This window comes from Callorhinus ursinus, unplaced genomic scaffold, assembly GCF_003265705.2.
Source record: "Callorhinus ursinus isolate GAN/ISIS: 27379988/994484 unplaced genomic scaffold, GSC_fseal_2.0 scaffold27, whole genome shotgun sequence".
Lineage (NCBI taxonomy): Eukaryota > Metazoa > Chordata > Mammalia > Carnivora > Otariidae > Callorhinus > Callorhinus ursinus.
Window position 1 is genome coordinate 10,485,233 of NW_027397089.1, and position 25,475 is coordinate 10,510,707.

Genomic DNA, 25,475 nt, shown 5'->3' on the forward strand with positions numbered 1-25,475 from the left:
CCTCAGTTTGTTTTTCAGAGTCCATAGTCTCTCATGGTTCATCTCCCCCTCTGATTTCCCCCTTCATTCTTTCCCTTTTTAAACCAAATAATACTGTGTTGCATGGGTATGGCACAGTTTGTTTTTCCGTTCATCAACTGGTAGATATTTGGGTTGCTTCCACTCTCTTGGCTATTACGAATAACACTGCAGTACATGTTTATGTACAAGTTTTTCTGTGGACATATGCTTTCATTTCTCTTAGATGTATACCTGGAAGGGAGAATTGCTGGGCCCTATGATAACTTTGTTTTTAACTATTTAGAAACTTTTCCAAAGCAGCAGCACTATTTTACATTCCTACTGGCAATTGATGATGGTTCTAGTGTCTCCACATCCTCTCCAGTCCTTGTTATTGTCTGACCTTTTTTATTTTAACCATTCTAGTGGATGAGAAGGAGTATCATATTGTGGTTTTGGTTTGCATGTCCCTAATCACTAATGATGGTGAATATTTTCTTAAATGCTTATGGGTGATTTGTACCATCTTCTTTGAAGGAATGTCTATTCAGATCTTTTGCCCATTTAAAAAAATGGATTGTTGTCTTTTTATTATAGGAGTTGTATCATAGTTTTTTATAAATGATATATAAATTTTTATAAGTATGTATGCCTATATACATACAAGTCTTTATGTATTCTGGTTGCAAGTCCCCTATTAAATATATGATTTGCAAGTATTTTCACCGACTTTTAGTTTTTTTTCCACTTTCTTTATAAGTATTATGTCCAGCACAAAAGTTTTTAATTTTGAGGAAGTTCAATTTATCTGGGTTTTTTTTCTTTCATCACCTTTACTTTTGGTGTCAAATCTAAGAAACCATTGCCAGCCCAAGGTCATGAAGATTTACTCTTGTTTCCCTTTCAAAAGTTTATGATTTTAGCTCTTACATTTAAGTCTGTAGTCCAATAGAGAGTTGTTATGATGACAAAAAATAATACATGCAAAACATCTAGCTCAGTGATTGGCACATAGCAGTGCACAATTAATGAGAGTCATTCATACTTCTCTGAAACCAAAGTGAAAAAAAATATGTCCTAGAAAATATCTTCAGATGCCTCCCACAATACTATTGTTCTTACTGCTTTTTGCAAGGAGATGTAAATAACAAGAGGCATGTAATATCTTGAAAGTATTTCTATAGATATTTGAATCATTATAAGCTTTTATTAATAAGTCACTTAAAATAACAAGAATGCAAAGAGGTGGAAGAAAAACGTAAGACAGGACACGTTTGAGCAGATTTAAGATTCTGCTACTCATTTAAGTAAAAATTTGTAAACATGAAGATATGTTATAGTATAATTAAAATATTCTCTTTGGAAAGTGTATTGGTATTGAGAACATTTGGTCTATATCTAATAATCATTTTACTTAGTTTTCTTAAGACATCACAGAATGGTGCTATCTTTAGTGGTTTAGTTTTCTTTTTGGAAATAATGTTTTGGTGGGTTTTGTAGAACTTGGAAAGATTATCTGCAAATATATCTGGACAGTTTAGTAAGTATTTTAATGAAAGATATGGTGAGAAGTTCATGATGGTAAAAAAGTGAATTTTTAAACATTGTTCCCTTTTGCAATGGGGTATTTTTGTCTCTACGTTCCATTTCTTCTGAATGATAATTTGAATATGACATAGGCAGGTGTTGGTTTGATAAACCCTGATATGTTCAGATGGTTTCATAAGAACCAAATATTTAGTAGAAGAAAATGAATCGATTATTTCTGAAACTAGACTACTACATGCAGCAAGTGTAGGATGAAGGACTATTGCTCTAGTACCTGTACCAGCCATGGATACAGAAAGACATAGGCTCTGAAAGCAACATAGTTCAGTCTAAAGAAAATACATTTTGTATTATAAATGTACATTTCACGTTGAATAGAAAAGCATACAGATCGGTGAAAGAATCCCATTTTACCCCATCTGAAAAAGGATAATCCCTGTAGGTCGTTGACAGGGCAGTATGAAGAAGGCTTGCTGTGCAGCTGCAGCAGGCTTTGGATAAATAGAGGATTTAATAACATTCAAATATTTGTCCCAACCTCAGAGGACACCCTGAAATAGAACTCACTCTAGAGTTGATATGTTGTCTCCATATAAGTTCTGGTGGCACTTGCCCAGGGATTTCCTGGGGCATTTAATGTGTTCCGCTGACTCTTTAACCAGTGCAGTTATGGTAGCTCTCTTTGAGTGGGATTTGGCTTCAGTCCTTTATAAATAATGTCAGCAGAGTATGTAGGAATGACAAACTTGAAAATAGGAAATGCATATTTAAATCTCTGGAAAATCTTCCCCCCTGGTTTGGTGTTCTTGGACACAGGAGAGCTAGGTTTTGAGAGGATTAATTAGCTCACTCTAAACTTTCCTTCAGGCTTCAGGACCCTATATCACGTTGCTACACACACTTGAGAGTGCGTCTAGCCAACCCTCTTTGAAGTAAGGATTTTATGGAAACATTCTTTAAAACGTTAAGATACATGCTGGGTTTCAAAACGCGTCCTACCTCAATTATAGATGCTTTACTGTCTTTTCAAGGAATAGATCATTTTCTAGAGTCCTTAGCAGAAATAAAGATCTCGCAATGGAAAGCTGTTGATAGTATTTTGGTAGAAAGGAATCCAAAACAAGTAAGTTTATTTAGCCATTAAAAATGTTTTTGGGGAACTGTGTGTAGATGGTTTAAAGGAGAGGAAGCCAGTATTTTAGGAAATCTTTAAATGATCATGCCTCCATAAACATAAAATCAGCATAACAAACAAACAACAAAACAAAACAAACAAACAAAAACAAGAAAAGGAGGAAAAGTTTGTGGGGAGAGATCTGTCCCCTTTGGAACACAAGGATCTTTCAGTCACGGGGGATTGGAATAGGGTGTTTGGGTAGCGGAAAAAAAATGTTTTAGCATGTGGTAATGAGGTTAAAAAAAAAAAAAAGCAATGGATGATTACTTTTCTCCACCAAGGCTCCTTTATCCTCATAAGCTCAGACAGTGGTCAGCCAGTAAGACACCCCTCCCTGTTTTATCCATCCCTTAACTATGTTCTTTGACAGAACTGGTTTATACAGCTGGGCCTTTGTTAAGCTTCAAGGGAAATACTACAGAACAGCAGAAAATATGGCAGAGTACCTATAAAATGGTAAACGGTAAACACTATTGAAGTGCAAGATTCCAACTTTAAAGTTTTGATGGTTTTTTTTGGTTACTTTTTTTTTTATGGATTTGTAAAGTGAACACCTTTAATTTTTTTGTTTTTTGTACTGACAGATCTTATGGTAATATAGGTAAATGGATTGTGTTAATCAGTGAAATTTCTTATCAACTATATTTTAATAAACAGAATAGGAAAGAACTCGGTTATATTACCGACTAAAATTACAATCTGAAATTAGACATTTCTATGATAGTGACAGTATTTTAAAGAACATCTATGTTGTATGTCCTTAACCATAAAACTGATTGAAAAGAGAAAGGGAAATAGGGAAATAGGGAAAGCTGTTTATTTCAGAAAGTTTATCTATATGACAGACTTGAAGTTTTTTAATGGAAATTTGATAGTGACATTACTGTTAGACCTGTGTGAAATCTAATGTAAACCTTGTAGTGAGATCTTTTTATGTCTTCATACTTATCCTACCTTTATAAGAGTTTGATGATTTTCTTCTGTATGGTATATGCCATATCCTTTCAATTTTTGTTTCAGGGGCAAGAAACGGGTAGCCTTTAGGTTTCTACTGAATAGTTCGTACCCATTTATAGAAAAGACCTAACATTCCTAGTTCATCCACAGTGGCAGTATGAACCATGCTTTTAAAGTTTAGCAGGGAACGTGCTAAAACCAGAAAGATTAATGGGGGAAGAAGATAAACAGTTCAGACGTAAAATGAGTTTAGAGGTCAAGCTAGAAAAATAAGAAAGCTTATGGATTTAATTCATATTCATCCAAGCAAAGAAGCTTTGGCATGAAAGGAACCAAGAAGAGGCTCAGCATTCTTATAACATCAACCATAGCTGCATCCCGCTGTTTTGGAGTTTGGGTTGATAGATGCTCATCGTCTTTGGCACTGCACCCTTACTTTTGGACTTTTCATGATTATAATGGCATATTCTTCATTTTGTCGGGAGGTTCAGAAAATTTGTCTGTGCCTGGTATGCCTGTCCCTCACATCAGAAGCTGTTGTCCTAGGAAAGATTTTTGCACTGTGTATATCTTCTTTGCTGTCTATTTTGAATATAACATAAATATTTTCTACTTCATTTTTCAACAGCTGTTGTAGGAATAAGCTGTAACCAAATCTGTATGGGGCATGGAACTAAAGAGTCCCCTAAATTGGCCCCAATTTAGCAGTGTATAAACTTTTCCTTGTCAGGGTTATCTGGATTCCGAAGAGGGTAAGGGTCATAATATTTTTCCTTGTTGGACTACTTAGACAGTCATTCTCAACAAATCTGACACTGACGGTCAGTATTCCTTTTAGCAGTGAGCCTCCTTTCTCATTTCTGCTGGGGGAAAAACACACACACATACACACACTATTCTCCAGAGGTTTGCTTTTGAAGGCTTAACTTGCTTGATTTCACAATGACCTTTGAAAACAAAAGAAATTAAAACTAGATTGGTTACTTAATTATTTTTGTCATCATTATTAGATCCTAAATAAATTAAACATGCCACAGATTTTATTTCAAGACATACACCATGCTAAGAATAAGTCACTTTTGATTATGGAACAATTTGCTATTTATTTAGACTTAGCCAGTAACGTGAGAGAGGAGAGAGAGTGGGAGTGGGGGGTGGGCACTTTAGGAGGAAACTCAGATAAGGAGATAGGAGGGAGGGAGAAAGGGAGGATCAAAATAAGTACTTAAGAATATTATTTTGGAAAATAAAATTTTATATCCTGTTTGCAGTTCTGCCATAGGGAGAGTCTCCTGGGAGAGCCCAAACGACCAAGTCATTAAAATAAGTGATATGATATTTTACGGAGGGATTAATATCATTAAGCCTATATAGATATTCTTTCCTACTTAAAACTGTTTTTTTGTTGTTGTTGTTTTTGCATATGCACCTCACCTGACTGGTGGTGTTATTAAGTGGAAATCTGTTTTCTTTCACTGTGATTATGGTGAACTATTTTTATAGGTTATTACAAACATGCCCACATATATGTGCACATGTGAACATACATAGACACTCATATCCTCATGACAACAACATGAAAAAAATTGACTGGCATTAATTTGGAAAGCAGTAACTAAGAGATAAGTGCTACTCACCGTAGTAGTAATAGTAGGAATTACATTTCCCTTGTTTTTTTGTTTTTTTTTTCTTTTACTTTTTATGGGCTAACAGTTTGGGAGAAGTTTGCTTCTACTTTTTAATTTTTTTCTTCAAAATACATAAAACTTTCAACCAGTCATTTTGAATTAGACAGTAGATGAAAGTTGTTAGCATATGATTATGATTAAGATGATGCTGTCCAATCTTTAATAGAGAGGTTCCATAAGAAAAAAAAGACTATTAATTTCCATTAACATATTATTAGACAGTGAAGTCTTCTCCTCCCGCCCCCTCAACCCCTCTTCTTCCTCTCTGTCTCCCTGCCTCTTTCTCTCTCTCTGTCTCTCTCTCTCCCCCATGCACGTGCACGTGCGCACACGCACGCACACACACACACACACACACAGTTGCACATATACACAAGACACAAACACTTCTCAAACTTCCCTGAAAGTTTCATTCAATAGAAATAGAATTAATCCCTGTTTCATTACCAATTATTCTGATAGCAGAAAAGATGGTCCCTTTGCAGGGACTCTACAGACAATTTTCAAAGATACTTCTTTAGCGATCTGGGGAATAGATATGCATTTCATAACAATATTCTTTCAGCTGTCTATAACCTGAAATTTATACATGTGGCAACCATGTGTCTCAGAAAAATCTAAAAGGCTTCTGATTTTTTAGACTTTCTTTATTTAACTCAGAAGTACACAACACCTTGTTCAACAATTTGTCCCAACTTTTGGTTCAGGAAAGTGGTACTCATATTAAATACAGTTTTTTTTTTAATTGTTACTTCTTATTAAACTCTTAATAAAAGAGTTTTATAGCATGTACTGGAAGAGATAGTTTTTGCTAATCCCTAGATTTTTTTTCCTCCAATCCTCTATCTGTCCCAGGAATGGAGTATGTGGCTACTCAGTGCTCAGCTTTCAGCCTCACAAGGAGCCGAGCATCTGGGGAGACTCAGGAGGTGAGCACTTTCACGCTGACTCAGAGACCAGCCGTATGACTCCAGTCTGGCGCTGTCACGCCTGGTTATGGAAAGGCAAGAACAATGCCTCCCTTGAGAAGGGGGAAAAAAGTCTAGTGCAGTCACAATTTTGATGTAAAATTTAAATCATCCCTCCACATCCTGTGGACTTGGAGCTGTCAGAAAGGCAAAACCCATACTCAAATGGAAAAAGTTTTTTATTTCCTCAAAAAGTATACCCTTTCTAGCTGTAATAACAAGTCTTAGAACCACAAATCCTAATGCTAGATTATTCAAAGTAATTTATAAATAATCAGAACAAAAGGACTTTGACACTTTTAACCTGTAGATGGCTGAAGGCTGAATGTTCTTTTTCTGTTTGTTTTTGATTAATGACAAATGTATTGTGATACAAGAATTCTATAATTCACAACAAATTGCCATTTATGGTTTTGTATTGTTTTCTTCCAAACTTCTGTAATTGGTCATTTTACCTACAACTTAAAAGAAATTTCTCTTCAACATTTAAAAATCTTAATCATTTTTTATGTTTTCTTCAGGTAGTTTTGGTTGAAATTTAGTGTATTTGACAATTAAAAATATTCTGTGATCAAATGGTTAATAACTCAGACTAAAGTGTTTCTATTTTGGAGTCAAGGAAATAAAATTATAATTATTAAACAAGTTAAAGTTAGGATTTTTTTTAAGTGGAAAGTGCTTAATGCTATATTCTTGTGTTGTAAATCATGAGAAAAGTTTCAGTAATTCTTTCAAAAAATACAGAATTCTGTAAAAAACATTTGCTAGCTCTTCTCTTTATTAGAGTGACTTTGTATTTAGGAATCATAAATGTTCTTGTAACCAATTTTCCTTCAGGCTTGTCAGACTTAGAATGAACACTAACTTTTCTAACTATTAGGGTATTATGGAATGATTACAGTAGAGTTTAATTAAATTTAATACTCTTTCTACCTTTTTATTTATCAGGAATACTCTTGTTTTAGGCACTTAGTAGGTGTGGATTAATGTTAAAATAACACAATAAAACATAAAGATGAGAAGTTTTAGCTGGCAGAATCATTTGTTTAGATAAATTTTGGCTCTGGAGCCCAGCTATTAGGTTACTCATAATAAAGCAATCTTTTTATTTAGGAAATTTTCTGAGAGTCTTCATCCAGTGACACATATTCTAATTTTGGAGTGAATTTTCAGTTATTTGCAATTATTATTGAAATAGAGCAGAAAGTAGAAAAAGAATCGAATTTTGAGTTCTGAATCATTGTAGGGTGGAATTTTGTTATCATAAACTGTTTCTAAATCCGTACCTTTGGTTATCTGTGTCTCTCGTTTAGAAAACAAAAACAAAATGGACTTTTAAAGTTACTTTTATTGCTTACTTTAGGCACATTAATTCAAGCACTTTTGAAATATCCTGTGTCCAACTCATTAAGAGGCAGTGATTCCTTTCAGGTACTAAAAAGAATTAAATTCTATTTCTAAGTCTTCTCTCTCTTTAACTTCTGATTTTTTTAAATTTTTATTTTCCACCCCTTTAGCAAAGAACCCTGTTCTTTTTTTGCTTGTTCTTATTCTTCCCTCCATCTCTGACTCTTTGGTGGTCTGGACAAGGCTGGAGAAAGCTATTTAGTAAGGTCAGAGATGCCAGGAAAGAGAAGGGCAAAAAGGTGTTGAAGAAGTTAAAAGTGGTGCTATTCTTATCAGAAAGAAGGGATGGTATAATGAACTATTTTATCTCAATGCAGAGAACATCTCAGAAACTAAACATAGGACAAGGTAAATACAGGGAATGGCCTTGGTAAAGGTCATTTTGAACCTTCTTGGTGACTCCATTTAAAATTAACACAGTTTTAAATACAGTTTGAACTTTCATATCTTATATTAAAAATTTTTCTGTAAAATCAAATTGTATTTCAGAACAGTAATGAAGTTATTGTTAAGTAGCTGTAGCTCAAAAATTACTTTTGTTTTTAGATTTCAATGTTATGGTAAGTTTTGTTTATAAATACTAGTAGAAATAAAATTCTACTCTGGTGAAATGTATACTAAGGATTACAAGGGGAGTCTAGTCTTATTTATTACTGTGTTGTCCGTTTTTATATTTCTATGAAATCTGTGTTTCTACTTCCATTTATAGTTTATGCCAGGACCTGATGAACTTGTTCATGCTTCTAAATAACAATATAATGAATGAGGTCTTTGTATGTGGGAAGCAAAGGGTAGAGAAGTATAGAGATTGGCATGTTCTGTATCAGAAACTGATGGCAAAGAGGATTTATAGATAAGAGAAAAAAATTATACAAGTTTGAAATACTGCATGTTTACCACACATAAAATTTCAACTTAAAAGGCTTCTGAATATTATATGTGACAGACTTGGTTATAAAATTTACATGGAATGTTCACAAAGTAAACACAAAGCTGACTCTTAGAAGGAAAATGAAGATGTTCAAAACATGTAAGAGGGAAGAAGAACGAATAAACCATAAAATATGAATAATAATAATTGAAATTCATAGATAAGAGTAACAAAACTATTTTTTTCTTTAATAAAACGTTATGCTAATTTTGTGTAATTCTGTGTTTATAAATCACACAGAAGTGTTGGTTGTTTCACTCATTTGGATCAAAACCTGTCTATTCATGCTAAATATCTATGTTGATTTCCCTTATTAGATAAGTAACATTCTACTGTGAAAATATCTTTGATAAACAGTAGAGTTTAATTCCTAATCTTGATTAGCTTTCTCATAACAACCTTAATTACAAAAGAGACCAGACAAGTAAATGTAAATGTCTTGTACAAATAGTCTTTTTACTAGAAAACCTTGAGGCTCGTAACTTCTAGAAAAGTAGTATGATCTGTGGATATGAAGGACTGACAATTTTATTTTACTTTTTAATACCCCATATTTATTGTTCCCTTAAGATGCATCCCTTCAAATATTTTGTATCGTTTTAAAAATGCATTCTGCTATGCTTAAAATTTAACATGAGGAGTAAATATTAAAAACAAATATTTAGGAGAGCAATTAATGGAAGTTATAAGTTAAATGTCATGGTCCAGAATTTTAAAAAGTTCATATTCAGAGTGTTTATTTTTGTAGAATTGTTTAAAGAATAATTATGCTGCTTCGCTTATTACTTTGACTTCTCTGTCTTTTTTGCTAATCCTTTTTATACACTGCTCCCCCAAAGTAGGATGGACTGCAAGATTTCCTCCCCCTTGCTCTATTTTTTTCCAGTTTTTCCCTTGGAGAGACAATTCTGGGCTTGAGCTGCTGCCTATTATAGTGCAAAGACCAAATAGTGTAACAAAAGATATTTAGCCGCTTTATGACTCAGTTTCCTATTTTATAAAACAAAAAGAATAAATATATGGACTCAGAGCATTGTGGAAGAAATCAATGAGAAATAATTACAATTATTGGTTAACTCTATACCTGTGTTTCAAAGAACATACTGCCTTAGTTACTTCTGCAAGAGTTCTGTATTTTCTGATAACCTATTTCTTTTTTAGAATCTCACAATCAACAAAGATTTATTTCTAAAACTGAATTTCACATTTTCCTCCAAATTGGCCTTTCTTTCTAATTTTTATATTTTTCTTATTAGCAGTATTGTTCTCTAAATTATACAGTCCAGGAATCTCTTTCTTTGAATTATTGCCCTCATTCTCCTTTTCTGGTCCCCATCCTCAACCTTCTATCAGTTACTAATTTCTGAGGGTTTTTCTTTCTAAAATACAGTTTTTTTGATGGTGTTAGCTCTGTGGCTCACAAACTATCACCAGCTCCCTTCTGCCTTCGGTTTCACTTTCAGATTTTGCTTTAGCCATTAAATAATACATTATATGTTAATAACAAAATAAAAAAAATAAAAGTGATAGGATTTAACCAGAATCACTGTCTGGACCCTGCCTTTCATCCTTATGGGCATTTACTTCTCCTAGAGTCTCCTACTTTAACTAAACCATTCTACTCACCATCCCGTATCATTCTATAAATTTCTTGAATTTGTTAATATATTTTCCTGTCTGGAAACTTCTCTTCTTCTCTGTGTCTGTTGACATCGGACCCATCCTTCATTACCCTGTTGAATTCTCGTAATTTGTAGGAAGCGTTCTCTGATTATTTTAGTGAGACATCATCTCTCTATTGTATGTCTCTCATAGTACTCACTTATAAAAAGTCATTTACCTTAAAATATTATTTATCAATTTCTTAATTACATTGTTATCTGCAGACACATGGTAGTCTTTCAATAAATGTTTTTCCATTAATGAATGAATGGATGGGTGGGTATATGACTTCTATTTCCATCTAAACTGTACTTCCCTAGCGGTGAAGCAGAAGGGTCTTCGTATCTAAGTTGCCTGTTTCCTCCATAACGTAAAGATAAATTGCCTGGCACAAAATAGACACTCATGCAATTCATGTATTTATTCATAGAAAAATACACTGTGTGCCATGTGCTAGGAATTGTGCTTCCATATAATTAATGGTATCTCATTCAGCATAGAGGATTAGACTAGTTGGGGAAAAAACACAGCACAAGTTGGAAAGACCTTTATCATGCAATCATATCTTTAGCATTAATCTTGGAAAAATCAGGTAAAATGTTCACAAATAGACCTGTACTTACTGAAATCTTATTAAGTGCAAGACACGCTGCATACCATGAGAAATTCAAGAAATTTAAAAAATTATATTCCTGCTTTTCCAGTGTTCGTGTTCTAGCTTTAGACACTATGTACTAAGAAGAAAAGAAAGAAAAACTATTGAATGAGTGTCACAGGTTATACTGATGTTCAGTTTTCATGTGGACTAATAATAAGAGTTGATGTAGTTTGAGGTGGGGTGAAGTCATTTCAGCTGTGATGACAAGAGAAAGCTTTGTAGAAAAGTTGGAATTTGAGTTTGTTCTTTATAGATTTTTTTTTGCAATTTTTATACATAACTGTAAACCTTAAAAGAAATAATATCATCATTCCAAAAGAATAACCAGTAGAAGGCACTGCTTCCTAGGACTTTATCTCTGAATTAATCAAAGGTTAAAATATCTAGAGAAGGAAAGGAGAGTAATTCCCATTCTAAGTCTTCCATTTTATGTTTGTTCCATATATGAATTCCTTTCACTTTGTAATATGCTTTCATTTTTTAGAATTGCATCAAAGAACAGATTCTAAAGTATTAAATAGGTGATTCCTCAGTAATAGGTCAGGTAATAATTAACAATGTAGCAGTCTTCCATAAAGCTACTTCATGTTTATAGTTTTTTACATACACATTTTAAAAATAACTATAAGATTTTTTCACTAATATTTTAAAAAACTAATTTAACCAGGTTTACCAATTCTTTTACATAGAAATTACTTAAAAGGATACTGTTAGCGCTGAGCTGAATTTCCTTTTTTTCTGACAATATTAAGACATTTTCTAAATATGCTTGCCCTGTAAGACTAGATCTTACAACTACTCATAGTTAGAATAGTAACAGAGTTGGTTTTAGATGGTAGCTTTTACGAAATAAGTATTTGTTGAAAAACAACCATCTTCAGAAAGGATTCTAAGTCCTGGGGATGTAGCTGTAAACAAAATCTGCCCTCTGGGGTCTTATAGTAGGAGAGACAGATAATAAATAAATAAGTCGGTGGGATAAGGTGCTAAAAAGAGCAAGGAGGTGCTGGTTTAGGAGGAGCAACCAAGGAAGGCTTCAGTGGGAAATGATGTTGGCACTAAATGAGGGTAGGGAACAGGCAAGGGTGTATCTGGGTTAGGAAGGTTTCAGATTGAGAAAATACCAACTGTGAAAGAAATATGTGTACACTGTGGATTAGTTTCCTGTTGCTTTTGTAACAATTAGCACAAGTTGAGTGTTTTAAACAATACAAATGTATTCGTTGACAGTTCTGGAAGTCAGAAGTCTTGCAATCAAGGTGTTGGCAGGGCTCATTCCTTCTAGAGGTTCTAGGGGAGAATCTATTTCATCACCTTTTCTAGCTTCTAGAGGCCACCTTTATTCCTTGGCTCATGGCCCCAGTTCATCCATTTTCAAAGCCAGCTACCTAGTATGGCTCAGTCTCTCCCTCTGACTCTGATCCTCCTGCCTCCCCTCTTTATAGGGCCTTTGTGATTACTTTAGGCCCACCCAGAATATCCAAAATAATCTCCTCATATCAAGATCCTTAACTTAATCACATCTGCAAAGTCCTTTTTGCCTTGTAAAGTAAACATATTCACAGGCTTCAGGGATCGCAGTTGGGACATCTTGAGTGAGGAGCATTATTCTGACTAGTGCAAATGGCTTGCAACCTTGACTGTGCATTAGAATCATCTGGGAGCTTTAAAAAATTCTGATGCTCCATCTCCATTCCAGAACCAATAACATTAGAATGTCTGGCAGTGGGACTCAGGCAGCAGTACTTTTTAAACCTCTCCATATAATTTTAGTTTGCAGCCAAGTTTGAGAATCCATGGTTTAGTTTATGTTGCAGTCTCATACCCTTTACCTTACCCCTAAGTTGGCTATACATGTCTGAGTACAACTGGGGACATCCTACTTACAGAGTGATGACAGTGCACACAGAGAGGCCTTAGCCAATCGTCAAAGACTCCAGGAGTTTTTAAATTACTTTCACATGTGGACTAAGTGGGCTGATTGTGCAGATTGCTATAAGGACAAGTAAAGGAAAAGGGACTCCATGTAAAAACAAGATGCCCCTTATAAGGAAGGCTGTTTCTTATCTATTTCATGCATGTAACTCAGCAAGTCCAGGAATGCTATAGACTCAAGCTAGGGTTTAGTCCATATTCCTTGATGTCCTTTTTTCCTAAGTCAGCTTGAAACTTAAATATACATTGTACTTTCTAAGACTCTTTCTGCATCTTTGCTTGTATCATCACTTCCTACATAAAATTCCCTCTCCATTTATCCCAGAGTTTCCATTTGACTTTCTTTTCCCCCCAAAATCCACTTGGTCAGTCATTCCCAGAAATACTCCAGGATCCCCTGGTCCTCATGAAGCCCTCAGGTGTTCAGCTGTAGGGCCAATCGTTTGGCCCTTAACCTGAACTGTCTTTCATTATTATTTCTCCAAGTCTCCTCCACCAGTGCATAAGTTTTTTAAAGCAGAGAACTTGAATTACACGTTTTTATTACCATTAGATAAGGGTCTTGCACACAGTAAGTGACCAGTAAATGGTTGTTGATGATTTGAAGGTTCAAATTAGACATGTGTTTTTGCCCTAAAATTAGACATCAGTTCTTTCAAGATTTTCTTGTCCACACACAAAACTGAGTTTAAGATTCTATTATATCATCATAGCTCCACAGGTTAGTTTCACACTGGATTATATTTGTCTGTCTCATGTCATATTCTTTGAAGTCTGAGTTTTATTCATGGGCAAGTCTAGCACCTACCACAGGAATGACAAAAATCATCTCTGGATGAATACATAAGAGCATGCTCCAGCCTAGATCCTCAGATTATTTCAAGACAACACAGTATGTCATATAAGCAAGTGCAGGAATTGGAACCCTACGTATCCCATATAAACAATATATGGGAAGTTGCAGTGAATTTTTTTTATTATCATACATCTTCCTATATTATTTGTTTTTTTAAGAAGATATAGCAATTGTTAATATGCATGGATAAAACAGAATTTCAACATAAAGCAAACTTCGACAGAAAGTAGAAATGTACAATTCCAATTCCAATGGAATTCCAATGGAATTCCAATGGAATTGTACATTTGTAGAACACTCTTCAATAGTAAGAAATTTTTTAATGCAAATCAAAATATGTCTCAAAACAAATGAAAAGGGAAACAAAATATTCCAAAACCTATGGGATGTAGCAAAAGCTGATGTAAGAATGAAATTTATGCTATAAATGCTTGTCTTAAGACATTTCAAATAATGTTTGAACTTAACACTATACCACAAGGAACTAGCAAACTTAACATTATACCACAAGGAACTAGAAAAAGAAGAAACTTAGCTGAAATATAGTACAGGAAGAAAATAACAAGGAAAAATCAGAAACAAATAAAATAGAGACCAGAATAAATAATAACTTAGCACTGAAAGTACTTTGTTTTTGTTTTTTAATGAATGGAACTTTCTTCTGTCCAAAATGAAACGGTTTGGTAGATGAACAGAAACTCAAGAATTAACATTATTGGTGATTTGTTATCAACATTTTTAGAAGTTCTATGAGTCAGACTAAATATCAAGCAAATTGATAGCTCTCGACATAATTTAAGTATTTGCCTTTTTTTCTGATTTAGTAGCCTATTTTTGAACTATGAGCATTTTTATTGCAAAATTTTTTAAATCTTTAAGACTTCTTTAACCTGAGTTGTATAAAAATATTCTCAACTCTGGCACATTAAGAACATTCTGTAAGTGTCTGAAAATTGAATTTTAAATAATCATGAAATATGTAACTGTTTAGGATCAGGTGCCTTCTGGCATCACGACTCCTTCATGTTTATTGTTTTAGGTGTTTTAGACCTTATGCTTTTGCTCCATAGAACGATATATATATATAGAAAGAGACTATTTATCCAGTGGTATGGAAAGATAATTTAGATATTGAAATGACTAGATGTTTTGCAAAAAGTAGCAGTGTCTTAACTATTTACCATATCTACCTTATGTCTACTTTTAGACTTTCAATTTTCATAATCATTATTAATAATGCTATTAATAAAGTAGAAATCAGCAAAAGAGTCATGCTTTCTATGAAGGTCAGAGAACTGCATTAACTTGGGAAAGGCCAGCTGATCTAGCTTTCTGCTTTAATAACCCAGAGACTAGCTTTTGCCAATAGCCTGGAGTTTTTGGATAGTAAGAGATTTATTGTACATAAGACTGAGGTAGACACTGAATACCAATTTATTAATTTCACCAACAGTGATAATGCCTACACAGACCATAAATACTGTGGCTATGTATAAATGCATAGCCTCCTTATAGTCAAACTACATGTAAAACAAGAAATAATTAAAAGTCCTTTTACTGATTTACTCTGATAAATCACAAAGACCTTAAATATTTTAAATCTGTTCTGTCAGCCCATTCTCTACATGACAATCAGAAGTTTGCTTGGAGAGCATGGAAGCAGAACAGTAGAAGTTAATATCGCTAGTGTGTAGAGTTATTACATATAGTTTAATTTTTCCATTTGGTGATAGATGTGGTATTGCCAGTGAGACTAGGACTATTCTAGCTCCAGCCCCTTCCTTCCTTTCTCCATACTTAAGAGTATACTTGGAGTAAACATTAGTAATGAGATCAGAAAAACTGAAGGTACCTGAAATGTGATGGCCCAGTCTACTTCTCTTTTAGATGAGCCACTAACATTTTCTCCTCTTTCTCTGTTTTCAGCTGATCAAGACTTCTTGCTATTCGTATTTCTTCTTTACACTCGCTAATACATCTGATCAGTTTATTGTTAAGTATGACTGACCAAGGAGCATTTCTCTTATCAGGACATTTTGTATTTCATGTTGATTTTACAGTTTAACTCTTAGAATGTAATCTGCTTTCCTCATCTTGGAGTTTTTTGTTTTTTTGTTTTTGTTTTTTGGGGGGGTTAGGTAACACTGTAGTTTTAAAGTAAACAACACCTATTGTTTACTGAGCGTCTACTCTGTGCTAAATGCTCTACAAGTCATTTTTCATATGGTACACAGTTTATTCTCAAAGAGCATTCCAAGTAGATATTACATCTCCTTTTAAAGATGAGTAAATTGAGATAGATTAAAGCTAAGTCTCACAGCTATTAAGTAGCAGAATCAGTATTTGAATCCATGTTTGTCTGATTCCAAAGCCCTAATTTTTTTCTGCTGTGCTATTATTTCTTAATAATGTATCTTCAGTACTTGAAAACACTGTTCTTTTGAAACTTTTCACAGTAAGAATAGTATTATTTGGCAATGATTAGAAGCATCTCTTTAGTGGTAAATTTCAAATTTAAAAATCAGTGATATATATGAAAGAAGTGGTGTGGACTCTTTAGTAGTAAATTTCAAATTTAAAAATCAGTGATATATATGAAAGAAGTGGTGTGGCCGTTAATGCTTTCCTGCCTCCTCTCTCACTGGTCTAGAATAAGAATGGATGATTCTGTAAACGCTCTTTGTTGAGCAAAAATAACAACTTTCCCAAGGTCAGATCAAGTTGCAAATACAAGAGAGTTTTTTTTTTAATTAAAAATTTTAACTCTATACTGCTTCTATGAGAAACTTGTAGTGAAAGGAAAGGGAACTCTATTTAACGAAGAATATTTGCCAATTATTTTTAACCTCTGATAGTATTCTTAGTCAGACTCAAATACCCAAAAATGTGTTTAATTTTTAAGTGTCTAAGTGCATTTCCTTATAGGCATTAGCTCATCAAAACAAAACATCTTCCTTTGATTTTTCCCTCTTACTTAGGTATTCTAAGGGGCAAATAAGTCTGAGAATCCACATCTAAGTCTTTCATAGGATTGTGGAAATTAAAACTGAAATATTTTTATATTTTCACTTTTTTTTACCACTTTGCATGTTTGATATTAAAAATGAATGGGGAGGTGAGGAAAGAAAAATTCCCAAATGTTTCAAGATTCACAGCAATTGCAAAATTTATTCAATTCCTAATAAGCTTTAAGCAAATATCAAACTTTTGGCCACGAAGTCTGTGGTTTCCTTATAACCAATATTTCTACAATTCATAATAATCATACTTTTAATGCAAATTTGTTATAATGGCAGTCGTTCATTTATTTTGTTTATTTTTTGATGAAAGACATTTTAGTTCTTTCCCTTCTTTTAACTGCCAACAGTATTTGCTATTCATAGATGTTCTGTCTTCAATAAGGTCTATCAAAGTGTAAAACTAGATGGGTATTTTTCTTCCCTTTAAAATGGAATGGTCTTTCAATATGCAGTGTTCTTAGGTGAATTCTCTTGTTTAAGAAGCCAGAATACAAGAGAGTGCTATATTAGTGTATTATTCTCACAACAAACAAGCACTGTTCTGTTGCTACCTGCTTGGCCATTGTTTCTGATTGTGTGCGCTTTGCAGTGGTATTTGGATGGTTTCCTGCTCTCTGCCAGCACAAAAAGGCATTTCTGTTACAATGGCCCCTAACCACACAATGACGGCATTAAGGATTTATGTGGAGGTTTCATTATTTTCTCCTCTTTTGTTCCTTCCAGGATGTCTTCCAAGCGACCAGCCTCTCCGTATGGGGAAGCAGATGGAGAGGTAGCCATGGTGACAAGCAGACAGAAAGTGGAAGAAGAGGAGAGTGACGGGCTCCCAGCCTTTCACCTTCCCTTGCATGTGAGTTTTCCCAACAAGCCTCACTCTGAGGAATTTCAGCCAGTTTCTCTGTTGACGCAAGAGACTTGTGGCCATAGGACTCCCACTTCTCAGCACAGTACAATGGTAGGTTTCTCATGGTCTCTTGTGCCTTCACTCACTCTTTGACCAGTCTACTCTTCTAATAGTTTGGCTTCAGTCCTTTGCTTTATAATTATCATCTACTTAACAGCCAGACACAAGATTCACTCCTAACATCTTAGAATTCCTTATAAGTAAATTGATTCCGGTAGGAAGTATATGACATGCTATTTTTTTCTCTTTTTTGTTTTTCATGAATTTTGCTTTTGAGACACAATTTAATTAGGAGAAAACACATGTACATATAAGAATAATGTTCAAGTAACACATTTAAAGTTAGTCAGCATGACAGTTAGATGTCATAGTATTTCTAATAAAAGGTTTTTCCAGATAGAGTTACAACATACTTTGAACATGTCCACCATGATAAATCAATGTTTTTCAATGTTTTGCTTTGCCCAGATTGGATTCCAGTATTCCTTTATAGTACTGGGAATATTACAGGAGAATGTATTTCATAGAAACTATATTTTTTTAATATGACTGCAGTACTTTCTAACTCAGTCTCATTCATTCAGTAATTACCTGATGCATCCTATTCCAGAATTTGCAACTCAGGATAATTTATCTGTCCCTTCACCCTGGGGTCTGGATCATTGTCATTGCAGAAGATCAGGAAACTGTGGTTTCACGGATGAGAGGGAAGAAGGCAACATAGCATCTTTGGCTGAAGCTTAAAAGCACACACACACACACACACACACACAGTCACCAGTAAGGCTTTTAGGTCCTTCTTAGGAACTTAAATACACAGAATCAGCATGTTGGCAAGGTAGCAGGGAACTTAGCTGCCAGGAAAGCCACACTCGCCTTTTCAACATGGCTGCTTGGGTACATGTCATGGTTTTGTGACCTTCTCCTCTTCTACTTCAAGGATGGTAGGGCCATTAATTTGAACCAGATTACACCAACAAAACTGTTTCCTCATACCATCTCATTCTTTTGAAGATGACTCTGATTCTGTGAAATGCTTTTTTTTTTTCGCTTTCTCTAGAAAATTATTAAATATCATAAATATGCTTGGTATTGAAATATGCCCACTTATTTATGTTATTGCATTACTGTATGTAGAACTAAATCAACAAGAAGAATCAGATATCTCCTAATAACTGTGAAATGGATGCTATGTTTTGTCACTCACATTAGATTTAAATACTCTTTCAACATTTTAAGCCTCATAGGTCAAAATTTCACTGGGTGGATTACTATATGCCAAGATTTTCCCCTCAAGGATTGTATTTCTGCTAACGCTGTGTAACACTTATATAGATGTGGCATTTTATTCACATTATGTGTATCAACTCATGTAACCTTCTCAATAATACAGTGATGTGTTATTATTAGTCTCATTTTATAAATGAGGAAACTGAGGCACACAGCGGTTAAATAATTTGCTTCAGATCACAGCGGATACAGAGGAGAACCAGGGTTGTTTACCCAGACATTCTGGAGTCCATGATTATAAACATTATAAGCTCTTCACAAGAGTACGTGCATATTTTATTGTCTGATTATCTCTTTGTTGGCAAGCTAAATCATATTATCCATAATTCCTCCTTTTTTCTCTCTACTGTGAGTTTATATTACCTATGTGCAATGATAGAACTTTTTGGGCTTCTCATAAAGGTTAAACGTAGGATAAGAAAGGGGGAAAATGGTAGTACACAGTTCAGCAGGGTAAGGAGATCATACTCTCCATTTGGCATTGCATCACTGCTAATGCCTTTCTCTCTCAGCATCTTGACCATTGCCTTCTCTTAGGGAGCCCTTGGTTTGGTTTTCCTGTGATACTACTCTAAGCATAAACACACAGATTTGAAGGAGTGAATATAAATAGTTATAACCTGAAGAATACCACAAAAATAAAGGAGAGATAGATTATTTTAAGTATACTCAAAGATGAGTATAAGAAAATTATATTAAATTACATTCTGTAGTTGGAATGACGGATCCTGTGATGCAGGATGTTAGTGAAAATGAAACCAGTTTGTAAGGAAGAACTCAGTTCAACTAGATACAAACTATGAATTGCCTACTTTGTACCAAGTTTCTTGTTGTTATTGTGGGGCACTATGGAAACAGATTTGAATAAAATACAGCTCCTTCCCTCAAGCAACTTCATGTAGAGCAACAGTTCTTAGGCAGGGCCTATGGGATCTTCTGAAAATGAATGGATAATTCTGTATTATGCATACGAGTGAGTAAGATTATGGTTTTCATCAGATTCTCAGACCGATCTCAGGATACAAATGGTTTAAGTACATTTTAGTGACATGCTGACACTTGCTCTTAGATATATCTAACTGGTTTCTAAATTTGTTCCTGCCTGAAATGTTTCTTGATTCCATCAGGTTTTCATCTCTTAAGTAGACAGTTGGAAAAGTCTCTCATATGATCTCAGATTTTTAGCCTCTCCTCTCTCCCGTCTTTCTTTCAATATCCACAAGACTTGTTTTCCTGACAATTGAGTTGGATTGTTTACTTTGGGAACTGTGTGTCTTTGTTTTTATAGGAATTAGTCTAAAACTCATTGTCTTAGCATAAAACTCTGTATAAAGTAGCACCAAACTATGGCCTTGGTCTTCTCTCCTGTCATTTCTTGCCATGGACCCACTGTTCTTGTTGTGCCAAGTTTTTCATGCATGTTCAGAAATATACCAGGTGACCCTGCACGACACAGCTTTATTCTTTCTACCTGGAAAACGCTCTCTTTTCATATTTTACCTTCCTGGTGAATAGGAAGGTAATAGGAAAGGAATAGGAAATGAATTATATGCAAATATAATTATGTATGATTATATTATATGATATATTGATATAGAATGCTAATATACAATCACTATATATTAATATAAATTAATATAGAATATAATATATGTTTGTATTTCTGATACTTAGCATATAATAGACAATGTATGATTATTGATTAAATGGCAGAATTCATATGGATGTTTAAATAGTAAATATGTTTTGGGCAAAGTCATTAAGACTATTCATGGTGAACATGCTGATTTTCTAGAAATTTAAGAACTAAAATAGAATGTATTAATGTAGTATACTCAGAAAGCAGAAAGTATGTGTAGTAGCCATGATATATTCACCGGTTAAGCTGATTGATATATTTTATTCATTTATCAAAATGATTGAATATATTTATAGAATTGTTATTCAACACAAATCATTGTACTTCATCTGCGTAGTAGGCCATTGTAATGTTCACTTAACAGAAACTTTTATTTCAGTAGGAAAATACTTTTTTTTTTTCTGTTCAGTATATTTGAAAACAGAGACAATATTTCATGGTCTCCATATCATAGAGTTCAATTTAAGGAAAAAAAAAACAGGTTTCCAGATTTCATTGCCTATTTATATGTGACATTCATACTCTATTCCTAAATTAAAAAAGGAATGAGAGGTCCACATTTTATATTGCCAATATAGTTTAGAGACAAAGTAAAACTGATGAGTAATCCCTGTAAGGCTGGCTCGAAGTTATGGAGAGATGCTCTCAGTATAACATTTAGGTTGGAAAATATTTTCTGAGATAAAAGTTCTGTACACTTCACAACTGTTGCCATATAAAGATTTTGAGGAATTAGGGTTGTTTGTTCACATGCAGGGTATGCAGGTGTTTGGAATTGGGTCAGATGAAGATGTAATTCTTCCCTTCTGAAGTTGTGTTTATTGCCTGAATATTTTGGAGAAATAAAGTGCCTTACTAAGAGCAACTTCCATTAGCTGTACTGATATGAATACTATAAGTCTATCTATTCTTGGAATGGTTTACTTACTATTCAGGGTTCATTACAGATCAACTGTCTTAAGCTGTTTTTTTTTAATTGTCAGAGTTTTAGCCAGTATAAGATTGAGACATAGATATGAAAAAGACTGATTCTGTGGTTTCCTTCTCTCAAGCTCTCATAATCTTGCCAAGCAATTAATGGCGAATTTTGATTCCCATGTGATCTTCAAAAAGGTGAAAGGCAAGGTTGTAAAGTCTGATTCTGACATGAGTGGAAAGGCAGTTTGGGACTTTATTTTTACAGAAGATCAGATCTACCCATCCCGTCCCTTTCCCCCCTTTTTAAATATGGGTTTGGAGGCTGTCACTTTAGAGTTTCAGAGACAAGCAAGAATCACTATAATTTCTGGCTCATTTTTAATAATAGTTCTGATACAAATGAATTTATTTCATGATGCAAAGAACTATTGAGAACATATCTTCATGTCAATCAATGTGATTATATATGAGCACCAGAAAGTGAGAGGCAGCCAAGGGACTCTGTGGTCGCCATTTTGGTGCTTGTTTTCTGTCTGGTTGCATACTACTTCTGCTGGTTAGATTGTTGTTCTAGTGTCAAACGTGATGTGAAATGAAAGGCTTGACCACCTGTGGTTACTGAATAGTCAATTGTCTCTTTTTTCTTTTCCACAGAAGATATACACTTATCTTAGCCAAACTCTCTTTTGACTTCTTAAAATCCTCTTGAGTTGAATGAATTGTTTTGTATAACTATAGAGTGGTTGCCTCCCAACACTGATTTTTAAAATATGTAATTATTTATTCAACAGTACAGTATTCTTATTAAAAAATAACTTGAGTTGCTCACTTTATAGATAGCTGAATCTCATATGAAATAAAGCCTGTGTTTGTGTATTATTTTTTAACATTTAAAGATCCATTGGATTTGGAAATAAGTTTTAATATGTTTTAGTATCTCATTTAATGTTTATACTGATAATATTTTCCTGGAATTGTTTAAAAAAAAAACCTCTGGATACATAGTTTTTGGGGCTTAATAATTTGATTTATCTTAATGTAAATGTGTTTAAACATTGCAGAGACACTAGTTATCATAAAGCAACATTCAGTGTGAGTCAGTTTCTTCCTGACATCCATCAAAAGAAGACAAAAGTGTCTTTTTAAATCAGATCTTTTGTAGAAGTTGGGTATATAGCTGGGAACCAAGTAGAACATTACAGCAAGGCTCCAGTGTGTAAAATCCAGCCTTAAACAGTGAAGGATTCACAGAATGCATGTCAGAGAGAGGCTTTTACTTACTCAGGTTCACTGTCAAGTCCTGGGATTATTTATTTACCCCCAAATAATTTTAATTGCTATATTATAGTTGTGTCTTGAAATACTCTTTATATACTTTGCTTATGACCTAATATTATTAGTAATGTATTTTCAATGTTTGACGAGGATAATGTTACGTATAAAGTCCTGCTCAGATAATATACAAAAGAAAAAAGAGAAATGCATGTGTTATTTAAAAATAAGTCACAGAATAGGACCTTAATTATGGTATAGTGAAGATTCCTATTTCTATATAGGAGTTTTTATAGGCTTTTAAATTTCTGGTTACCTTTGTACATCAAACTTAGCGTAAGTTATTGTGATGGTATAATACATACTGTTGTTAACACCAGTGTGGTTATTGTGCCAGTTCTAATAATGAGAATTTCATTGTTTAGGGAGAGCAGTCTCCTACACTCTAGACAAAAGTGCAATTACTTTTGAATGATGTGGAATGTGCTCAGTTTAATAGCATGGAGAATAGATTCAGAAAGATTCAGATAAAGTAAGCTTGGAAGCCATATGTGGAGTGTGGCAGCATAAAATTATGATAGTAGACAGTGTAATTCTACACACACGTACCCGATTTCACACAGTTTATCTATAAACTGTTGTTTCTATAAGAGATAGGCTTGCTTATCTGAACAAGGCCAATTCAATTGAAACAAGGTGAAAATGGTGACAAGTTTGTATTTGTTTTTTATGGTAAATTGATGTTTATCATACAATGAAATTACATTGTTACAAACATTATTCTGTAAATGGTGTCAGAAAATACCACATGAAGCTGTTTATCTAGATATAATCCAAGGCTTGTGTTTGAATGTAAGTGGTTCAATCTTTATACTTGTATTGTTTCTGAAAATTACCCCCAGGGCTAGCAGGAATGAGGACATGTGAAAAACAATCAGTTGGGGTTCATCAAAGCCACTGGATAAGTTGTGCAATAGATCGTGTTGTCCCGTTGCCTTACAATTCCATTCCTTCTCGTTGGGGAGGGTTGAATATTAAGTGGAGAAAACCTTGATTCATATGATGTCCATAGTATTTGAAGTACTACTGTTGAGTTAAAAGTTTACTGGGCCTTGAGAAATTGAGGAATGTACTCTCCCATGGTGAGGAAAAACGTGCTACATGGGAGCTGCGAGCTAGTTCAGGATACTTGATGAGGGTCTACTGTTAGCATCCCCACAAAGTGCTGTGCAGTGACTGGTGAATAAACAAGACCTTTCTAAAGCTGTAGTAATGGGGGGAAATGTGTTTGCTTAAGAAGATTTGGCCTAATGAATTTAATGACTTTCATTTAATAGGTTGTGGAAAGATTCAACTCAAATATATACAATTCAGCAGTAATAGAGAAATGAGTAAGAATTCTTCCTTCTTGTAACTTTTTGTATAGTATGGAGATAAGATGAGCACAAAATCGTCATAATTTTATATAAAATATTAGAACGCTGAAACAGGCTAACAAGTGCTGAGGAGATTCACAGTTGAAAGATATCTCATTTGTGGGTATCAAAAATAGATTAATTTGAAATTGCTTCCACAAGAAAATTAGATTCCAAGATACTAAAAATATATAGACACATTGGATCAATTATCATTATACCAGGTCTTCAGTTTATACTTAAGCATAATTCTGCTTTTGCCACATTTTTTCCCCAGAAGAAATAACTAAGAAAAAAGAAAAGAGAAAGTTAAAAAAAACCCAAAACTAAAGACTAAGTGTACTGTAAAGATCTTAATATAAAATATGGGGAAGTTAGTGAAATACATGTCTCATATTCATAATAATACCAACAAATACTTGAGTTATTGGGGTTTTAAATGTTTCTTTTCTTTATCTGGGTGACCACCTTGAATGAAGTGGAAAGAATGATGAAATACTTGGCTAGGATATTGGAAATAGCAAGGACACGAAGAAGCAGTGCTGGAAACTTACTAGAATGGTGTTCCTTACTTTATGGAATGGATAGGTGTCCGTGTTTATCTCATTTGCTATTTTTGGACCTGCGTAATAGAATCATTTGTATTTGGAAGTTAAAAATAATGCATAATTTGGGGCCTAACCTTTATTTTGTATCTTAGATGTTTTGTTTTCAGTTCATCCACATTTTCTTCCTTTGATTCTTTTCCTTGTTTGCTCCTCTTTTTCCTCTTTCAGTTTGCTTCTATCAGAAAACATTCTTCTTATTTATTTATTTTTTATTATGTTATGTTAATCACCATACATTACATCATTAGTTTTTGATGTAGTGTTCCATGATTCATCGTTTGCATATAACACCCAGTGCTCCATCAGAAAACATTCTTAATGGTTCTCTTGTGGATCTCAATGGAGCCATTATCAGGAAGGAAGACAGGGTCAGAGAATCAGCACCATTGTGCTCTGATATACACTTCCTTCTTATTTACATATATTACCTCTTGGGGGCTTGCCAAACTTCCTGCAGTCAGCCTAGGTTTCTCTTACTGTATGTGATTAATAAAGGTCAGTTGGTTCTATGACAAAACTTTCACCGATTTTTAGTTAGCTCTTCACAGAACTATGTGGCATATTTATTCAGTTTATTCAGAAATCACATTCTTTTACTTTTCTTTCATGATCCAGCGTTGAT

The 25,475-nt window shown here is 34.0% G+C and overlaps 1 protein-coding gene across 7 annotated transcripts in view; it reads left to right on the plus strand.

Annotated features, from left to right (window-relative positions):
- Positions 1 to 25,475, plus strand: part of SOX5 (SRY-box transcription factor 5) — a 1,011,837-nt gene that overhangs the window by 642,504 nt on the left and 343,858 nt on the right. For 5 of the 7 annotated variants that reach the window (XM_073877852.1, XM_073877855.1, XM_073877854.1 and 2 more), the window contains one exon: positions 17,531 to 17,762. In XM_073877852.1, coding sequence (XP_073733953.1) covers positions 17,532 to 17,762 — 231 coding nt within the window. In that variant the 5' untranslated portion in view covers position 17,531. The remainder of the gene's footprint in view (positions 1 to 17,530; positions 17,763 to 25,475) is intronic. The other 2 variants (XM_025879800.2, XM_073877856.1) reach the window with 1 other exon arrangement.